Here is a 20,661-nt window from a genome sequence, read left to right as displayed (position 1 = left end):
CTTAGCATTATTAAAATTATCTCTTGAATTTCTTATTTTATGATGCTCTAATGTATTTCCCTTTCATGCAATAATTTTTTATCAGGCAGCTGTCCTCTACTAATTGCCCACCTCTATTATAGACATAAAGTAAATCAGGGAACTGTAACTGATGGACTTCTGCCTTTTTGACAGATGTAGAGAAAGGGATATAGTTATTGACACTGATTTGCAAATGAGCTGCACACTTAAAAATCCAGAGTAGGAAAGAACATCAGCCAAGAGATACATGATAAACATACAAAATAATCACTTGTATGGATACATTTAAAAATTCCATGTAAAATAATTAACCTATTAATTGTATGTTGACACTGAAAGACGTTTCTAATAATAAAAAAAAATTAGAGCTAACCACATTTAGAACCAATTAGTCTTTACCTGGTGGAGCTAGGAAGAATTGTATAAATTAGAAATAAGTCAGGATGCAGTGATTCACAGAAAAAATAAATTGGTTCACAGGAAGTTACCAATATTAAGGTATCATACAATTTATCTTCTTTATATAAAGACTTAAGATAATTTTAGTTTGATAACAGAAAAATCATAAAATATTATATTAGATAATAAAGTAATGAATTGATTTCTCTAGGGATAATAAAACATAAGTTATATAAACATGTGGCAGTTCAAAACCAGTTTCCACACATTCTCATCAAATCTACAATATTCAATGTAAAATAAAAGAAACTATATCCTATACAAAGTAGAATCTGAAATAAAATTTTACTATGAGGAACTGAAATCTTTGATGCATTATTTCTCCTAATTTTTGGTAAGTGTCTTTTCATGGTATTTTCCCCTTCCAAAAGAAAACAATTCACTTGCTGTTTTAGAATACAAATTTCTTAGAATCCTAACAGAATTATTTTACGATATTATCATAACCATTTATTAAGCAATATGTTAAACACCACACTAACATACTTAATCTCTGTACTCCAGCAACATCTCGTGTTTACGGGGATAAGAAAGGAGGTGCGCTGCAAATACTGCCATTTGAGTTTTCAATACTTTTTGTTGTAAGAAATAAGATAAATATTTTCTCTTTTGAGAAAAGAGAACAGAAGAAAATAGGCGAGAATAAAAAAAAATACTGAAAAAGGTGAAGAATGTAGGAGAAATAGTCAAGTGAGAAGAGATGAGGATGGTAAAGAAAACTAAGTTAGAAGACAAACCTAAAAAATAAAGACAACAATTATACATATTTAAAAAAGAGAGAAAGCACATTGGTGTTAGCCAATATTGTGGTACTGAATCCACTCAATGAACTACTCCTTCCAGGCAACAGGGTAAGGGCAGGGAGGGGGGAAGGGATTTTTGAGTTTTAATGGGTCACCATACTCCATCCATTCTGATTACATTGGCTTCCCTTTCAAACAATACTCGCCTGTTGTTCTGAGGTTGGAGGAACAAGAGGGTGAAGAGAGAGTCACAAATGAGAGACTAGAGTGAGGATAGAGAATAAAGGAGACACTGCTGAGAATTATATAAATGAAGTCAGAATGACCTTTCCAGATAACTCAATAGTCCATTATCTCGTTCCCTTCTCCCACCCTCTATGACATCACCTGCATTCTTGTTCAGTAATGTTTACCATTTAGGGGGTAACAAAACCCACGAGTTTACAGTGTTCATCTTCCATCTCTTACTGATCACTGTCAAACACCCTGACTGTTGTAGGCTATCTTCTTGACTACCCCAACCTGGTTATTTTCCATTCCAGTAGGCTTTAGAGCCCCATCTATTGAACCCTTTCTTGTCATAATGTAGTCACCAGATTCCAGAAGACTTTCCAAAGCAATAGTGAATATGTTTTAGTATACACACAAAATAAAAGGAAAATTTTCCAACTGCTAGATTCAACCAAAACATACCCCATTCTTTCCAACTGATATTCCTAAGAAGAAAGTATCTGTTTTTAGTATGGATAGACTTTTATAACACTTACACACCAAAAACAGCAAAGACATGAAATTTTAACAGATTCATTAGGAATATGCCCAAATAGACTTAATAACTATAAGTAGACTCATCAGCTAAAAAAAAGTGTTAAAACTGCATCATGAGGGCAGAGTTGCTGGTTCAAACTATGCCGAGGTATCTCCCAGAGAGGAATGTAGTGGCAGATGAAGTAGAAAAAACCTTGGGAGATTCCAGCAGCCTTTGAGGAGTTGGATCTTCACTGGCAGGGAAGACATGCAATAGGACTCAGTCTGCTTTGCTTGGATGTTCATGATTTTTTCTTCTTCCTACCTGGCAGCCAGTTTCTCAGCCACAGAAGTATGTTGATTAGAAAAGCTTAAAAGCCACTTATAATAAAGAATATAGCAACGTGAAAAAGAACATAAAACTTCAAGTTTCATTTTAAATAAGAAAATATATATATATATATATATTTTTAAAGAGCAAACTATAAATACACACACACACATCTAATTGAACATCTTGAAGATATACCATACTGGCAATTTCAAAAATAGTATTTGAATTCATCTGTGATTATTCAACTTTCTCAGACTCTTAGGGGAAAATTTCACATTGCTTTTCTAGGTATTTTATAATAAGAAAAGTAGTCAAATTTTATATTGTACATTACTACCTATAACAGTAGGAAATTTTATAATTATAGAAAAATACTAACTGAGCTAATAACATTCAAAACATAAAATTGAACATTACTCTTTTCATTCTTGAACCTATATTGGTATAGATTAATATTGGTAATATCTCACTATTCTGGTTAGTTAAATACTGGATTAAAATATGTATTTCAAAAGCATTAGGCAATATTTTAATGTAAATATATCATAACAAACCCCTAATATCCCTGATTATGAATGCAGGGACAGAAGGGGTAACTGTAGACTGCAAATAACTTATACTTGTTTCAACTAATATATCGACCTATCAAACCTTTCATAATAACAAAACTAAGATAATGTCCATTCCCCCACCTTTGTATATTGTCTCGTAAGAAGTAAAAGCCACTGCACAGACCACAATGGGGGCAATAGCAAGAAAGAGAGGACACAGTAGGGTGCATTTAATGAAAGACACCATTCATGCACAAATATGCCTCAATTTGAACAAAAAGAAGGCAATCTGCTAATTGATCACATTAATAAGGAAGGTCACTTTGATGGAATTCAACATAATTTCCTGTCAGACAATGTCTCTACTATCATCCAAAATCAATTTGTAGGTTGCGGTAGCAGTCTGCTAATGACTTGGACTCCAATTGGCCCAACTATTGTAGTAGATAAAGGGAGGTTGGAAAGTTAATTTCTGTGGAACTTCTAACACATACCTGGTGTTGGGTTTTATGTATCTTGTCTATCTGGAGGAAAGGAGTGAGTGAGGATGTAGCAGTAAAGTTAAATTTCAACCCCATTTCTAATTTCAATTAAGCTGAACCACTACCCAAGTTATGTAAATCCTCACTTCCTCTATTCTCTACCATTGGCTCTGTGTAACCTCTCCCTGAATCTTAAGATTTACTTACAGGATTGTGGGAATTCCTCCCCTTTTGTTTGATAATCTTGCAATTTGAGTATAATAAAGCTGAAGTAAGAGCATGGGCCTTGGAGCCAGTGTGTGACTTGAGCTGTGAGTGGGTTAAATAATCATTCAGTCTCCACATACACCTTCTTCACAGGATTACTGTGAGGAGTTAATAACATAAAATATGTGAAGGACTTAACATGATGCTTGGCACATTGTAAGAACTCAGTAAGTGTTGGCTCTGGTTATTATTATTGAAAAGATAAACTCAAATAGTTATCATGACTCACTTAAAACTATAGGTCAATTTCAGAGCAAAAACTCAAAGCAAGTTCCTCTAACCATCATTCTGTGTAGTTTCTAATATTTTAGAATATTCCTGCAATAGAAAGATGTGTTGGCACATCCTCACAGTATTTAAATATCACCAATCCATATAGATTTTATTGATTCAATTTAAGTCTTTCAAAGACTTTCATATTCAACAGACATGAGAATCTTTGCTCCACAAAGAGTATCCTTTTAACAACTTTATTTCTCATTAGAGACTAATTTCTATCCTCTTAGTATTGACCAACTGGAAATAGGTCAAACTATCCAACAGACATCATATTTGCTAAGGTCACATTGTAGTAGAGGCAGTATGAACATCAGAAGGAGGAGCTGCCAATCTACTTAAGCAGCTGTTTTATCCCACTGCCCAAATCCTCATCCTAGAGGACAAGAAACTTTACTCAGGACAACCACTTTGTACTGTATAGTTTCTAGTCATGAGAACTTACTCATCATTGAAACTGTCACAGAGTGGGAAGGCTCTGTTGATTACCAATATTCTCCATTAATTAGCCTCAACTTTACACCCCACACATATAATTTTTCACATTTTCATTAACTTTTATTCACTTAGGAAATGAACTTATTGAAGAAATATCATAAGTTTAATTATCAGTGTTCAGGAGCCTCTCCAAGATATTACAAACTTCTCATTCAAACCAAATTTAAAATAGCATCTGCCTTAATATCAGAATCACTGAGAAAGATCAGACTTTTCACATGAGTCTTCCTACCCTCCAAATACAGCCTTTCTTCTATGACTACAACAGGCAAAACCAAATTTAATTAAAAGGTACAGTAGGAAATAATTACTTACTCTGAAGAGTCAGTGAGTACTAAATAGAACATTTACCAGGAAAAAAATGTTTTTCTTTTAAAATGTGGATTATAAATCAATAATGAGATTATTTTAATGTTAACTTCACTTTTAAAAAACCATATATTTTATTTTGGCAGAGAGAGAGCAATTGAGATAGAAACTAGTCCAAAATGAAAATCATATGATATTAATTTTTAAAATCTAAGATTAAGAAAAATTGCCCTTGAAAATCTACCATAGGCACAGAATGTCACTGTCATTCTCAGCCTAGAAAGGGAATCATGATGTTCAAAGAACAAAAAAAAGAAAAAAAATTATGAACTTTTTTAGTTAAGTGCTGCTGCTGCTGCTGCTAAGTCACTTCAGTCGTGTCCGACTCTGTGTGACCCCATAGACGGCAGCCCATCAGGCTCCCCCGTCCCTGGGACTCTCCAGGCAAGAACACTGGAGTGGGTTGCCATTTCCTTCTCCAATGTGTGAAAGTGAAAAGGGAAAGTGAAGTCGCTCAGTCATGTCTGACTCGTAGCGACCCCATGGACTGCAGCCTACCAGGCTCCTCCCTCCATGGGATTTTCTAGGCAATAGTACTGGAGTGGCTTGCCATTGCCTTCTCTGTTAGTTAAGTGCAATAGTTTTAAAACTTAAACTATAGTTCTCTTTTGGGAAATGAACAGCCAATTCAGCTACTAAAATTTAAAATAATAAAAAAAAATGACATGAAAATAAGCCAATCTGCCAGATACTTTAATGAACAAATCAATGTTAAAGTAGATAAATGAATGTATGGTGTTATAAAACATATCTACTAGGTAGCTTGATAATTTTTTAAATGAAACTTAAAAAGTTTTACTAAAAAATTTGAATTTGTATGCACTGTCACTTTAATTTCTATTACAAAATGGTCATCCCAGTTCATGGGGTAATATTATCCATATAGAATTGTACATCTAACATCAGTCCCCACCAATAAATCCTCATGTTATTTTAAAACAATGCCTTATGAAATTTCTTAAGATAATTAAGAAAAATAGTCATTCAATTATTTTTCAAAAGGTTATTTAATTATTTTATACACAAACAGGCATTTCACGTCATTGTATTCTTTTAAAGACTTAAGCAATCTTTATATTAGTTCCTCCCACTGACTTGTAAGGTAATTATACATACCACAGTCTGATGATTAACTTGAATCACTTCATCGCCAGCATGGATCTTCTTGCACCGATCTGCAGGTGACTAAATTAAACATAAAGGAAATGATAAAGAACATAAGTTTTATCAATCATTTCCTCTCTATGGAAACACTACCATAAGTTCACCCCTTTAAATTAGATCAAGAGCTTAATTATAATCTTCAAAAAATTAAACTAAAAAAAAGTTGCTAATATTTGATATTTAATTCAGATGACCATTATATCTACTACTGTGGGCAAGAATTCCTTAGAAGAAATGGGGTAGCCCTCATAGTCAACAAGAGTCCGAAATGCAGTACTTGGATGCAATCTCAAAAACGACAGAATGATCTCTGTTCATTTCCAAGGCAAGCCATTCAGTATGACAGTAATCGAAGCCTATGCCCCAGCCAGTAATGCTGAAGAAGTTGAAGTTGAACGGTTCTATGAAACTCCAATACTTTGGCCACCTAATGCAAAGGATCGACTCACTAGAAAAGACCCCGATGCTGGGAAAGATTGAAGGCACGAGTAGGGGACGACAGAGGATAAGATGGTTGCATGGCATCACCAACTCAATGGACTTGAGTTTGAGCAAGCTGTGGGAGTTGGTGATGGACAGGGAAGCCTGGCGTGCTGCAGTCCATGGGGTAGCAGAGAGTTGGACACAACTGAGAGACTGAACTGACTGAATATTTGATATACTATTTGTATTCTATGTAAAACTAATGACAGAAAGCAGGAATGTAAGACAATATATAGATATTTATGTTGTAAAAGACCATTATGTTTCTGAGACCATTAGGGAAAAATAATAATGGCAAACTGTAAACAGGCAACCCTCTCAGTAGTTCTACTGGGCATCTGGTTCAAAAATATATGTCAAAATATAATCTTTTAAAATTTTGGTCTTTTTCATTTAATACAAATAGTTCACATTAACTTCAGCAAACAAATATTTTCAGGTACAACTTTATTATCAGCACCAAAGCTTTGTCAACTAATGATTATATCGCTAATTTATTTCATCATTAATACCATCAATTCTGAATAAATGAGAAAAGCAAATTGAAAGGATAGCCGTTAGCTCAAAGTTACATTAAATAACATTCTTTTCAGTATCTAACTACAAGAGAATCCTATTTCTTATGTTTCACACAGCATAATACACTGGCAAAACCACATTAAATAAACTAAAATGCCAACATTTCTACAGGATGTAACAATTTTATCATTTTTCCTCTTTATTCCCCAAAGAAATTAAAAACAAAAACAAACAAGAAAAAAAAAAACTAGTAAACTAATATTGCCAAGATTTCTGAAGTTTTTAGGAAACTAAAATGAGATTTAAGATAGAAATTTCAAAATACTGTAGGTATGGATAAAGAATTTAAAATACTGTACTATTCTTTATTTTCCCTCTAATGACTATTGATTATGCATATTAGACATTTTAATGATAATATGCATATGGGCTTTTGAATATACAGAAAATGTATTTTATGAAAAAAATGTATTTGTATATTTATATGTGTGTTAATTTATCAAACAACTATAAATACTGTAATACAATTCATTAATATCTACTGAAAGGAAAAGAAGGATGATATGGTGATGGAACTTGCAAAGTAAAATGCTACTTTTAAGACACTGGAATAGGATTTTTCTTTAAAAATTATTTACAATAGTCTAGAATCCAAGGTTAGATGGAATCTCAGGGAATTCCACTTATTGAAGGAGTAACACAGCCACACAATTAAGAGGGTAGTTTACCTAGGATGTGAACCCAACTCTAAGAATAGTGTCACAACAAGAAAAAAACAAGCATTTATTTCACAGCACCTACCAAATCAGACAAGACCATGTAACATTTTTGAAAAGTTTGTAAATAGAGCTGTAACTATAGAGTCTGTCCCTGTGCTATTTGGCCTACAACGGATCTTTTTAAAGGAGAGTATGAAAAAAAAAATCAAGTCAATGGCTCTAAGTCATAATGTAAAAGAGCTTGATAGTTGCTACATAAAATTCAAAGAAACTGAAACAACTTTTTGCACACGGAAGTGAAAAAGGAATTCATACAAAGTATGGACTTTCAGTGTTAAAAGTTAGCCTAGAGAGAGTTTATCCAAACCCCTAATTTTACAAAGGAAAAACTAAGAAACTAGGGTATAGCAAAACAAAATAACTTACCCACTTAGTGAGCAGCTTTACTAAGACTCAACACAGATCTAATGATAAATGATTTAGGGTACCAAAAATAGTGAAATACTTTCAAGAAATAAGAATTAAATGATGAACTAGTAACATATCATTTATATCTGAACTACTCATAGAATCAATCCTTCTTTGGTCACTCATCCATTTATAAAATATTACTAATTAATATAAACAATGCATAGTGCTCAACTTTTTTTTTTTTACAGACTCCATACAATGTAGAGAGAGATGTTTTGATCAATTCTTCAAGATACAGTTAGTTCAAAATAACCACTTCTGTGATTCCTTCCTTGTTTTTATTTGGCAGCATTTACTTTTTTTTCCTTTGTCCATCTATGCAAATTTCAGTACCTGTTTACACAGATAAATCTGTACTTGTATGCCTTAGGGGCAGCAAGTTAGTTTAATTAAAAAATTTTTTCAATACCTAGTTTCAAGTCTGGAACACAGCAGACATGAAGCAGAGCTTTGCTAAATGAACAAATGATCAAACAAATGATCAGAGGAATGTACACATGAATGAGAATGATCAATCAGTGACAAGAATATAGTTTATGAGTATCTCACGGCATTTAAAAATGTTAGATGACAATATGCAAATAACATATTCTTGATCTCATTTAACGCTTATATTTAATAACAATGAGACGCCAGTACAAAACTGCAACTTCAATGTATTTCACCATTCACAAGAAACCAAGTGAAGAAGGGGGAAAAAAATCAACAAATGGTTAAAATAATAGGTGAATTAGATGAAATAATATTGTCTTTTTAAAAAGAAAACACTGGTAAAATGTTGAGAACAATAATAACTTGAGATTTAACTAATTTCACCTCAATCTTCTTTGAAGGAACATGGTATAAACATGATTTGTCAGAATTTCTAAAAGAAAAATATTCGAGTCTCAAAACCTGCTTAAGAGAGTGGGATGGAAATCTGGGATAACCAAATGCAGAAATAAAGACTTATTATGCAACTCAAATCTATTATAGTGATCGTGTTAATGTCCAACACAATCATTTCACATTTCTGTAGCTCTTTATAGTACAGTCTTTCATATTTATTATCTTATTTAATTTTCACAACAACCTAGTGAGGTATGCACTATAGATGATATATTATTTACGACTTATAGTTGAGGACAAAGGAAATGGCAACCTGCTCCAGTATTCTTGCCTGGAGAATCCTGTGGACAGAGGAGCCTGGGGGGCTGCTGTCCATAGGGTCGCACAGAGTCGGACACAACTGAAGCAACTTAGCATGCATGCATGCATGCATAGTTGAGGAAACTAAAGCAGTGAGAGTGTAAATGACTCGCCAGAAATTACACTGCCAACAAAATCAAAATTGGGTGTACAGCCTAGGCCTAGCGACTCTGACATGCAGAACCACCTGTTAAAAGAGAATCTCTTATCAAACAGACTGGTCTCTAGAGCTAATTCAGTAGGTCTGGGGTGGGGCATTCCCAAAGGAAGCTGCTGCTGCTGGTCCAGCGATAGACTGTGAAAACCAGCTGATCTATACCATGCTGCCCCCTCACTGAATAAAGTTCAATTATACTTCAAGTATTCAGGAAACCTGACTTATCTGATGTTTCTTTCTTACACGATTTAAGTTTCCTAATAAAACTACACTATTTGTCAGATGGAGGTGGATTCTTTTAGATGTCACAATAACTTGTCATGAATCAGAAAATACTTAACAAATCTCTGGCTTTGAACACAAAACATCTGATTTACTTCAGGTAAATAGCTATTCTAAACTAACAAAAATGACTGAAATTCTCCCCAAATCAGTACTTACTAACTCAATATGTCTTTTTAGTTGTATATTGTAATCTGTTTATTTCCTCAGAAGTCAACCGGAATTATGTAAGTGCTATAAGCTGGATAACAATAAAAGAAAAAACAGACTCCAAAATTTGCAATGTTAGAATACTTACATTTTCTGTAGTTCCAGTAATTACATGGAGGCCATCATATGTTGATTTAATATACATACCCTAAAAAAAAAAAGACAGCATAGGAAAACAAATGAAAACTGAAATATTTTTAAGGATATTATAACCTCATTTACAAAAAGAATTGCCCTATCAAATTAAAATTGCCATTGCAATTGGCAAATCATGGATGAATCCATGATTCAATAAGGCTGTCTTTAAACTTTAAGAGAATGTTCTGGCTTCTAAAGTTTGCCTGAAGAAGCCTGTACTCAGCTTAATCAAATGATTACTTGAAAAGTGAACTTACAAAATGCATCATGGTAATTCAATATCCTGAAGAACATAGTTCACCCTCCTCAAAATCCATACTACATGTGCTGTGGCAAAATATAAGTTACAATGGGAAATTCAAATATTGGGATATTATTAGTTTATTATACTTGATACATATTATACAATAAAAAGTAGGTTTCTATAGAGCCACTACAGAACTACTGGAGACAGAAGAATGATAAAATATTGTTTATATAAAATTTTTTCTATTCCTCTTTTGTGGTATCCTACACATTCTTATTGCTGAAGTTTTAATAATTACACCCAATGACCTCTCTATCAATAATTAAGAGGTGGAATTCCCTGGCAGTTCAGTGGTTAGGGCGCCACACTCTCATTGCTGAGGGCCCAGGTTCAATCCCTGGTTGCGGACAATTAGATTTCACAAACTGCACAGTGTGGCCAAAAATAAATTAATGTTTAAAATTAAAATCATAATAATATTAATTTAGAGGTAATGTTTGGCACCCTCTCCTCCCAATAAAGAAGAAATTCCGTTTCCATTTAAACAAAGTGATTTCAGAAAAAGCTTCATTAAAGATAAAATATTATCTAGAAATCTGCAAATTATTCAAGTTTTAAGAACAAATGAAACTAAGTTATGCACAGCAACAGGACCCTAAAAGAAAAAATATCACAAGAAAGGATTCACATTTTAAATACTGAAATATTTTCATTTAAATAAATCAGAAAAAAATACATGATTCTCTGAATGGCCTTTTTTCATAAGGAACATTCTGTTAGATAAAAAGTTTACTGAGTTTTACTTTGAAACTACTTTGCATCTCAGCTATTGACTTCAAAAATTTAAAAAATACTAACTTTAAAATAAACCTGAAGACTGAAATATAAGGGACTTAATAACTAAGAACAATCATTTCGGAAAAAGCAGACATTAAAATAATTATGTGTAGACAATTGCAGTGTTAATTTCCTATACCTGGATGTTAATATTTTGATATCTAAATGTACTTGTGTTTTCACTAAAAATAACTAAGAAATAAAAACAAGAAGCAATAAGTTCATGGCATGGAATTATTAAGAAGTCATTGGGTAAGGTTTTAATTCTGAAAAGTCACTTCAGTAATGTCATATGTCTAAGATGTTGGTATCAGTTCAGAGACTGTTTAAGTCTGGATCTCTTAATGTGAAACAAAATAAATGTAATTTTACAAGATGTTCATTTATCTGAGAATTCTATTTTCTTATATGAAAGTTCATCATTTTATATGAAATACATACTAAACTCAACAAATATACAAATAGAAATTAATTAAGAAATTGGGTAGTTCTTGGCTATAACCATATGGTAATATTCACCCTTATACAGGTAACAAGTATATAACATACTTTATTTAATCCCATTATTTATTGGAAGGTAATACAACAGTGCTCTTCAGAACGGGACAAGATTCTTGCAATCATTTTCCCCACGGGAGTTAACCAAATGAAAAATGAAAAAGTTAACCAAATGAAAAAGATGAAGACCTCTCTAGCACACATATACTAAGTTCAATGTGGTTATAAAAGAATAACTGAGTTTGACCTTTTACAAATTTATTTTAATCACCCATCTCTTCTGACAACTGCAAGTAAAAGTTGATTATATTTTTCTCCACACTTCTTTCAACAGGGCATTACTGATTACGAATTAAGGTGTTTGACAAGAGCTCTATATAATTTCTTAAATGATTAGGTCATAGAGAAAGTCTAGTCTCCTAAAATAAATAATTAGAAAAGTCATTATATTCATCAGGATAATAAGAACTCATGGAGATAATCTAGTTATGACTCAGGAAATGAAATCTGTATGCAATTACTACACATACCAGGAACTTTTAAAATGGCAATCGTAAGCTAAAGCAAGTTATCAATTAGTTACAGGAAGAGGATTTCATCATTATATATAATTAAATGTTGTGTAATTTATATTAAAGCTAATTTTTTTTCAGATGGACAAAATATATTTTTAAAATGCTTAAATAAATAAGGATCTAGCTATGTATACAGAGTTCAGTTTTAGCAACTTCATAGTTCTGAGCAGTAAAACAGAAATAAAACATATTTTTAAGATGCCAGACAGAATGAAGATATTTTGCTTTATGCAACAAACCATTTGTTGTAAATGCTTTTCATAATCAAGACCGACTTCCTCAGCTTTTTAATCTTTCTGGTGGTACTAACGAGGAAAATGGCCAAAAGTCAGGCACAAATAGAAAGTAAGAGAAGAAACAAGTTACTTGGATGATTTTCAAACGAATCATCTTCTAAATAATGAAGAGTTCACAGAAATACACCTGATCACTTGGTCACCTCTCAGAAAGGGTCAAACAGCAGGAGGACATGTAATTCAAATGGCTCTTTTTCTGGGACTGAGACAAATCTGGTTTTCCATTTCATCAAAATCTTCATTCTTCCTTTCTTTTTTTTTTAAGCAATTAATTAATTCTGGAGCTGACTCCAACAGCTCCCTGTCTTCTCTTCAGCTTGCCAAAATGACATTTGCTTCACTGTCTTCAAATGGCGGTTAACGAATGGAGCCAAAGCAACCTCACAGTCAAGTCAATGGAATAAAGCATTTTAGGAGCAAGTCCAAGTGCCTAAACAACAAAAGAACTCTCTAAAGCAAAGAGGCTTCCCCAAGGTTGCTCCCTAAGCCCTTTCCTCTCTATTCTTTCCATCTCTTGGCTCTGATCTAGTTTTGATATGTTCCAATAGTTCTCATTTTCCTTCCTTTAACTTTCTGCTAATTATTGTTATTTAAAAGCAATTAAGAAGCTAGCTTGATATATTTTAACCATTACTAAGCACAATGCTTAGGACCCCTTAGGAATTATTATTAATAATTATAATAATAATCCTTAGGAATTATTATTCCTTATAATGCTCAGGACTCTCAAAACTAAGAAATCCTAGGACATTTGACTACTTAGGTAGAAAGTTGATGAACAATCTATCTAGTTTATCAGTGCAAGAATTAAGCCCGTTACCTTTTACCTATGAAAGATGTTCTGCTTTGAAAGAGGCAGAAGACCATCTGCAGATGTTTTAAACTGATTAAACTTTATTAAAGCTTGGTATTCTCCCATGTCCTTCTGATTCTTTCCTTCATTTAAACACTTCTATGGCTAAGCTCATGCTAAATGTCACCCCAATCCTCAAATCTATTTTAAACGTGACTAACTAAACTTAAAACTGACTAAACTTAAATCAAGTGATTGATTTTTAAAATGATACCTTGACTAAAGTTATATAAGATTTCTATTTAGTTATCTCCCCTGTAATATGAATCACATGAAATGGTTTTACACATAACTCCTTTTATTAATATTCAACATGTTATCTTTTTCTTTTTGTCCCTTGGAAATATTTTTCCGATGAAATGCTGCTGATTACCCTTTTAAATGGATTCCTCTAAGTAGTTCTAATTTTAAAGTCATCTTCCTAAACTTCTCGTACCTCCTTTTAGCCACCCCAAGTTTAACTGTGGGATAATGGAACAAACTTTGGTAAATTGTACCTCATTTAGATTTACCTGGATTTAATCTCTGCCTCTATTGTATGTTACCTTAATGTCATACACGGCAAACTGGTGAGGATCTGTGATACCATTTTCTCATTTGCAAAATGAGAAAATTAATACCTATTCTACAGAGTTGTGAGGACGATACCTGGTAAATGGTAGGTACTCACTTCTTCCTTTTCTCTACCAGCTCTCTTCCAGAATAACTGAACCTGGTTCTTGGCATTTTAAGTTCATGACTATTCCAAAGAGCACATCCAGCTCTGCTGCTGCTGCTGCTGCTAAGTCACTTCAGTCGTGTCCGACTCTGTGCGACCCCATAGATGGTAGCCCACCAGGCTCCGCCATCTCTGGGATTCTCCAGGCAAGAACACTGGAGTGGGCTGCCATTTCCTTCTCCAATCATCCAGCTCTACATACTTGAAATTTAAAAAATGAAACACCTGTCCAGGGTTATATCATCACTGAAAATAAAAATCAAGGTTTCATCAAGTCCATAAATGAGCAGTGTGTTGGCTCACTTCACATGGTTATTTTCACCTCATTATTTCAGTGGAAATTAGAGGGAAAAATCAGGCTTTTTTCTCAGAACAATACTGTCCTCAGAACTGCAAATCCATAGAGCTACAGGGAGCTTTAAAGAGCATCTAGTTTATCCCTTCCTGCCCCTCACATTCTACAGATGAAAATATCATGGCCAAGGAGGCTTAATTTACTTCCTCAACTCTCCCATATCCCACTCACAGCTCTATTTTATGGAAGTGATTTGTATCCAGGTTTTTTGTCTCCTAGTCTAATATTACATAGTAGCAGTTCATAATTTCTCACAGTGAAAATCATGCTTAAAGAACTTTCTTTCCTACAGAACTACTAAAAGGGGAGATTTTTAAAGAAAGGAAAATCTTTAATACTACAGGTAGAAAGATGCTTTAAATAAAACCGGACTTTGTAAAACATAACTAAAAGGAAAAGTAAGAATTAAAATCATAAATATTACTTCAGATAAGTTTATAAACATTGGAATAAATTCTAAAACTAATAAAAATATAGCTAATAACACTTATAGGTTACAATGATGACATACTTCGGCTATATCTGAGATGGTGACTTCCATCTTTCTAGGAAAATCCAGATACAAGCCACAAAAAGACAGGGAGCTATGATTACCAAAAGTAATTTGTTAAGTATCCAGAGAAAAGTTGCTCTATAGAAAACAGGACTTCAAGCCAAAAAAATCACTGGTGACCAATGAAGGTGCTGCCCCCAGAAACAGTTATACATATATACACACACACATATATATATATATATATATATATATGTATATATATACACACACTTACACATACAACACACACACTTATTCAATTGAAGAAGGAAGGTCACATAAAAAGTTAAACCTGCACAGGGATCTATAAGAATATATTATCTGAATTACACTGTTAACAGTAGTTTTTAAGATTTCTATTTTCTAAAATATCCTTATTAGTATTCTTGGAAAATTCACCTATAGGGAGAGCAGAAACACTGTAGCACCAAACTATCATGAAATAATTGTGTAGCAGGTAAGATGTTCCCCAGTCAGTTTCTTGTTTTTTTTTGCAGTCCATGGGATTGCAGAGAGTCGGACTCTCACTTATTAATAGTAACATTATATGATTTCTTTCTAGAGGCTCATTAAAAGACAAGGTATCCCTTGGGTTAAATTAAGAATCAATACAATTTTTAATCAGGTGAACAAAATATAGAAGATTACCTTTATTATGACATAATAAAAAATACATCTCATAGATGTTAGCCTAGTTTTAGCAATATCTACCTGCTTACTCACCCTTAAAAGAAAGAAAATATGTGAATTATAAAGAATATCAGGTTTATTTAGCTTATACAACCTAAGGGAAGAGAGACCTATTAAAACAAACAAAACCAAAATAAACAAAACACCCATTTGCATCAGCAGGTAATACTGCAGTTTTTATTACAAAATTCTTAAATTTCCTGTAAATCTAAGGAACTTTGATAAGGGTTAAAAATGTAACTAAAGCTAATTTATTTGCCAAAGTAAACAGGCTAATTCAGATATCACTATTTTAAATTTTCTTTCATTTTATTTTATCATTATAAAACTTTTTATCATGACTAATTCCCACCACTTCAATTTCTCACTCCGTTAAAATTAATGGAGTCTCATATTTGGGGGCTGCCCACCCATACTATTAGCTATCTGTTGATGGATGGTAGCTTTGATAAACATGGTTTCTCTTACCAGCCCTTCACTTGGTTTGATGTTTGCCAGCTGAATCACTTCAAGGTGGGCAGACTGTGAAACTAGAGGATCTGATGACAGGGATATGATGTGGTCACAGACTCCAGAAAGAGTTTTACACTGAAAACAAACAAACAAAATTTATGGTCAACACATGTTGTAAATAACATATAAATCACATTTTATTGTAATATTTTTTACAAGGAAAAAGAAAAAATAGAAGAAGGTACTTGGCATTTTATTTTATAAAATCTGTATTAAAAAGATATTCAGGTTAAGTAATACACACACAAAAAACCCACATCTATATCTAAATTATAAATATAAGAACTACACATCAAAATTGGAAGATCTCCTGGAGAAGGAAATGGCAACCCACTCCAGTATTCTTGCTTGGAGAATCCCATGGACAGGGGAGCCAGGCGGGCTACAGTCCATGGGATTGCAAAGAGTTGGACTCGACTGAAGCGACTTAGCATGAATGCATACATCAAAATATTCAAGAAAGTTATGGTTATGTTTTGTTTCTATTATTTGATTCATCAGATCTAAAATGAAATGATTGTTTCAAAACAATCTTAATAACCTGAACACTTCTTGTTACCAGCCATTGGACGGAAGAGAATTCAACAACTTCAAAAACCTTGAAGGTTTTTTATTTCATGATCAGAAAAGTTAAAAAAAAATCCAGCCAAAATCCAGGGGAAATGAATCTCCCAAATCTGCTTGGTGAACTCCTCCCTCTCATTTGTCTAGACTCTCCTGCTCAAGGTTACCTTTCTGTAAAGTCCCCCCTTCCTCCAGGCAAAGGTTGGCACTCCCTCAAAACTGCTTTCTCAATATTCTATGAACTGTCCAAAACTGTATAACTTCATTCAGAAGCCCTCTAAGGCTGGGACCATGTCCTACTCATCTCTAACTTCTCTTCCTCCCCTACCCCTGGGAGACAGATCCTAGAACATTTGTTGTTGTTGACTGAGGACACAAAATTAGTGCTTAAATTAGGATAAATCTATTCATACCTTCTATCCAATTCTAACATGTTACATTTGTTCTGTGACCACTTCATTACTCTACTTAAGGGTGTCAGTTCCCTCAGGGCTCTTTATTTGCTGCATTCTATACATGGTCCATGACCTTGGTCTTTGCTAGGTTCAGCTTTCTTACCCCACAGAAACTGCCTGGCTAAATTTCTCCCCCTTATTGCAGCCCTACCCTTTGCATCTGCTTCTCATGGCTGCACGTTTACTGTGGCCATCAACCCCTAAGGACAGACCGTGGACAGCATGGAAAGCATCGGCTTGGTATGAAGAGATACAGGCAATCACCACACTGCCAGTTACTTGTGTGTCTGTGAGCAAGTTTTCTTATATCCTTAAAGTTCAGTTTACAAATGTAGGAAATGAGGTAATAAAAATTACTTTATATGTTTTACATGACAAATCAGGATAATGACTATATATTTTAAAAGTCTAATATGGTTTCTATCCAAAGAAGACATCAAATAAATGTTTATTCTCCCCTTGTTGCTTTCTGTAAGCTCAAAGGGCTCGGTTCTCACTCATGGGATGAATTATCTTATTATTCTTAACTCCATGGCCTTGTCAATGATGCTACAATGACCATTAATCACAGTGCATGGTCATAATGGGAAGTTCAAACCTCTTTACTCTCTCTGATATTCAAGTTTCAATGCTTTCAAGAGATATAGTGAAGGTATTTACTCTGAAGCTGCTAAGCAAAGTGCCAACAGGAAGACTATCTCTCAGAACTATAGGGAACTGCACAGGGTGAGCGTCATGGGCATATGACTTGTGCATAAGGGCCTGCATTTAGTATTACACTTTGCTGGTGCCATTTTGGCATTCTTAATTATTTTTGAATAAGGAACTTCATATTTTCGCTTTGCACTGGGTCTCACATATTATGTAGCCCATCCTGGGATGGTAGTTTCTGTGTTTTTTGTTTTTTAAATTTCTTTTGAAAATATTCATCAGTAGCCACGAGGAAAAAGACAGAATGGCAGCCCTTTAAAAAATGCCTAGGGTTCAAATTGCTGCTGTTTGATGGGAAGAAAAGCAACTGGGGCAGATTTAAATCTTTTAACTATTCCTTTCCTTCCTTAAGTGGTTTCATTTTCATTATTATTTTCTATCTCAAGTGGTGGGGGGGGCAGGACGGATAACAATGTTGATATGAAGGGTTTCTATACAGAATACTTGAATTGCATGATAATCTGAAAATAAATAGGAAGGTAAAGAATATATAAAAATGGCTCAACATGTGTGTACTGCAACACTCAAGGCCTCATATAACACAGTAGTAATGAGCAACAGTAGCACTCCTATGGAAGCACTCAGAAGTGGAGTAGGAGGAAAAAAAAAAAACCTACATTGTAGGTGTTTTTACAATAAAAATACCAATTAAATCTACCATATTAAGTTGCAAATCATTTTTTCAGATTTCTCTACTGAGTTATTTTGTCAAATGCCTGCTATGTTCTAGGTCTGCTGGAAATACGAAAGATGAGTAAAACATTGACTTTACTAGCAAAGCTATCAGGATTTAACAGATTAGAAATTCTGGAAAAAACAATAGAAAGACTCAGAAAAGAAACTTCACTAGAACCTTGCTCCCTGTTTGAGAGACAATGTACTAGAATCTTTATATTGTAGCATTTGGCACTTGGTTCAAAAAGCCAATTAGAAGGGATACAAAATGGCTTGGTTTCATATGCTAATTCTACACTCATTACTGTATCATACATCAAGCCACTGCAGGAAATCACATTAAGGGTACTATAGTAAAGTTCCAAGGAATTTGTTATTTTTATTTATTTGTTTACTTATTTGCTGAATTTGAAGTAGGGTTTAGAACTTTTCTTTTTTAAAAAATAATTTTAAGGGTCATTTTCCACTTACAGTTATTATAGAATATTGGCTAGATTCCCCATGTTGTACCACACATCCTTGAGCCTATTTTATACCTAACAGTTTGTACCTCCCACTCTCCACCCCTAGATTTCTCTTCCCTCCCCCAGTGGTAACTACTACATTGTTCCCTATATATCTGTGATTTGGTTTCTTGTTATATTCAGTAGTGTGAATGAAAAAATACTGCCTGCCATATCCACAAAGGATGCAGAGGCCACCAAGCCCTTAGCCACCGCAGCCACCCTCAAAGGTGCACCCTGAGGAGACCGAGGTTGGGAAAGAAGAGGGTGCTGGCTAAGGTGTGTATCAAAAGAATTAATTTCAGTGAGCCCAGACTCCTGCATCTTCATACATGGGCAAGTACTAATTTTGTTAACTTGAGATGTTTGATTTTCTTTAATTAACGGTGATCTTTTGATGTTCCCTAGTCTTTGTTGCAAAAACCCATATATACCCTCGTTACTCCATAACCTCTTGGGAGCTGTCCCTCAGAACTATTTGAGAGGCTGCCTATAGGACTTGAGCTCTCAGACAGTCCACCGAATAAAACATAATTCTCAGCTTTTAGGTTTTGCATTTTATTCAGTTGACACCAGTCTATTGTAGATTTTAGATTCCACATGTAAGTGGCATCTAAAGTATTTGTCTTTCTCGGTCTGACTTATGTCACTTAGCATGATGCCCTACACGTTCTTGTAAAAAGTTAATTTTTCCCTTCAGTGAAATCGTAATATTATGCCATCATATTAACACACAGTATTATCTATTGCAACCTAATAGTGTATCCCAGAAAAAGAAAATTAACTATAATATACTAAGAAAATACATTCTTTTTTATTAAAAGTTAACATCAACACTACAGAGCACCTACCATGTGTCCTGCACAATGCTAAATACCTCATTATTTCATGCATTTGTTTAACAACTTTCTGAAGTAGTTATTATTCTAGTCAGTTTAGCAGATGAGAAAGCAAGGCTAAATAAAGTCATTGCCTTGGCAACAAAACAATCTGACTTCTTAATCATTATGCTTACCATCTTTTCAATCCTTAAGTCTCCATTTGTTGCTGATTAGTTTCATTTTTTTATTGTTTATATGTTAGTATTAAAGGGACATTATATAACATGTTTAAACTACATAGTATAATGAAATATAAGGTGTGCCTACAAGTGTTCTTGCAATTTATAATGCAGTTTAGATAAGAACTAGTAGACCTGAGAGTATGAAAGAAGCAGCTCTCTGGGAAAACTTGCAATTTTGGCAACAAAAAAGACAACTCTATCCTAGTTAAAAGATAACTGGTAGCCACTTGCATAAAGGAGATTCTTTCACTATTTTTACAATATTTATATCAAAAGGCTTTAAATTCTATTTATTTTTAGTTCTAAAAATAGAAACAAATTTTAAAATTTTAAATTAAAGCCTAGTAAAATAATATGTCTTTAGTATAAAGGAAACATAAAATGGCAATGAGTATTATAGCTGATCCTCTGGATTCTGCTTATACTACCCAAAACGGCGAGAAAAGATTAGTGACTGAGTAACAGTTAATAGACATGGCTAGTTAGGATTTAAGA

At 33.7% G+C, this 20,661-nt stretch overlaps 1 protein-coding gene across 4 annotated transcripts in view; it reads right to left on the bottom strand.

The window, feature by feature from the left end:
* Window positions 1-20,661, bottom strand: part of CNKSR2 (connector enhancer of kinase suppressor of Ras 2) — a 279,203-nt gene that overhangs the window by 142,287 nt on the left and 116,255 nt on the right. For all 4 annotated transcript variants that reach the window (XM_055438270.2, XM_055438271.2, XM_055438272.2 and 1 more), the window contains exons 6-8: window positions 16,151-16,270; window positions 10,029-10,088; window positions 5,864-5,932 (exon numbers count right to left, since the gene is read on the bottom strand). In XM_055438270.2, coding sequence (XP_055294245.1) covers window positions 5,864-5,932; window positions 10,029-10,088; window positions 16,151-16,270 — 249 coding nt within the window. The remainder of the gene's footprint in view (window positions 1-5,863; window positions 5,933-10,028; window positions 10,089-16,150; window positions 16,271-20,661) is intronic.

This window comes from Moschus berezovskii, chromosome X (genome assembly GCF_049115385.1).
Source record: "Moschus berezovskii isolate FMDL1 chromosome X, NW_MosBer_1.0, whole genome shotgun sequence".
Taxonomy (NCBI): Eukaryota; Metazoa; Chordata; class Mammalia; order Artiodactyla; family Moschidae; genus Moschus; species Moschus berezovskii.
The sequence above is the reverse complement of the archived record's forward strand: the minus strand, read 5'-3'. Positions and strand labels throughout refer to the sequence as shown.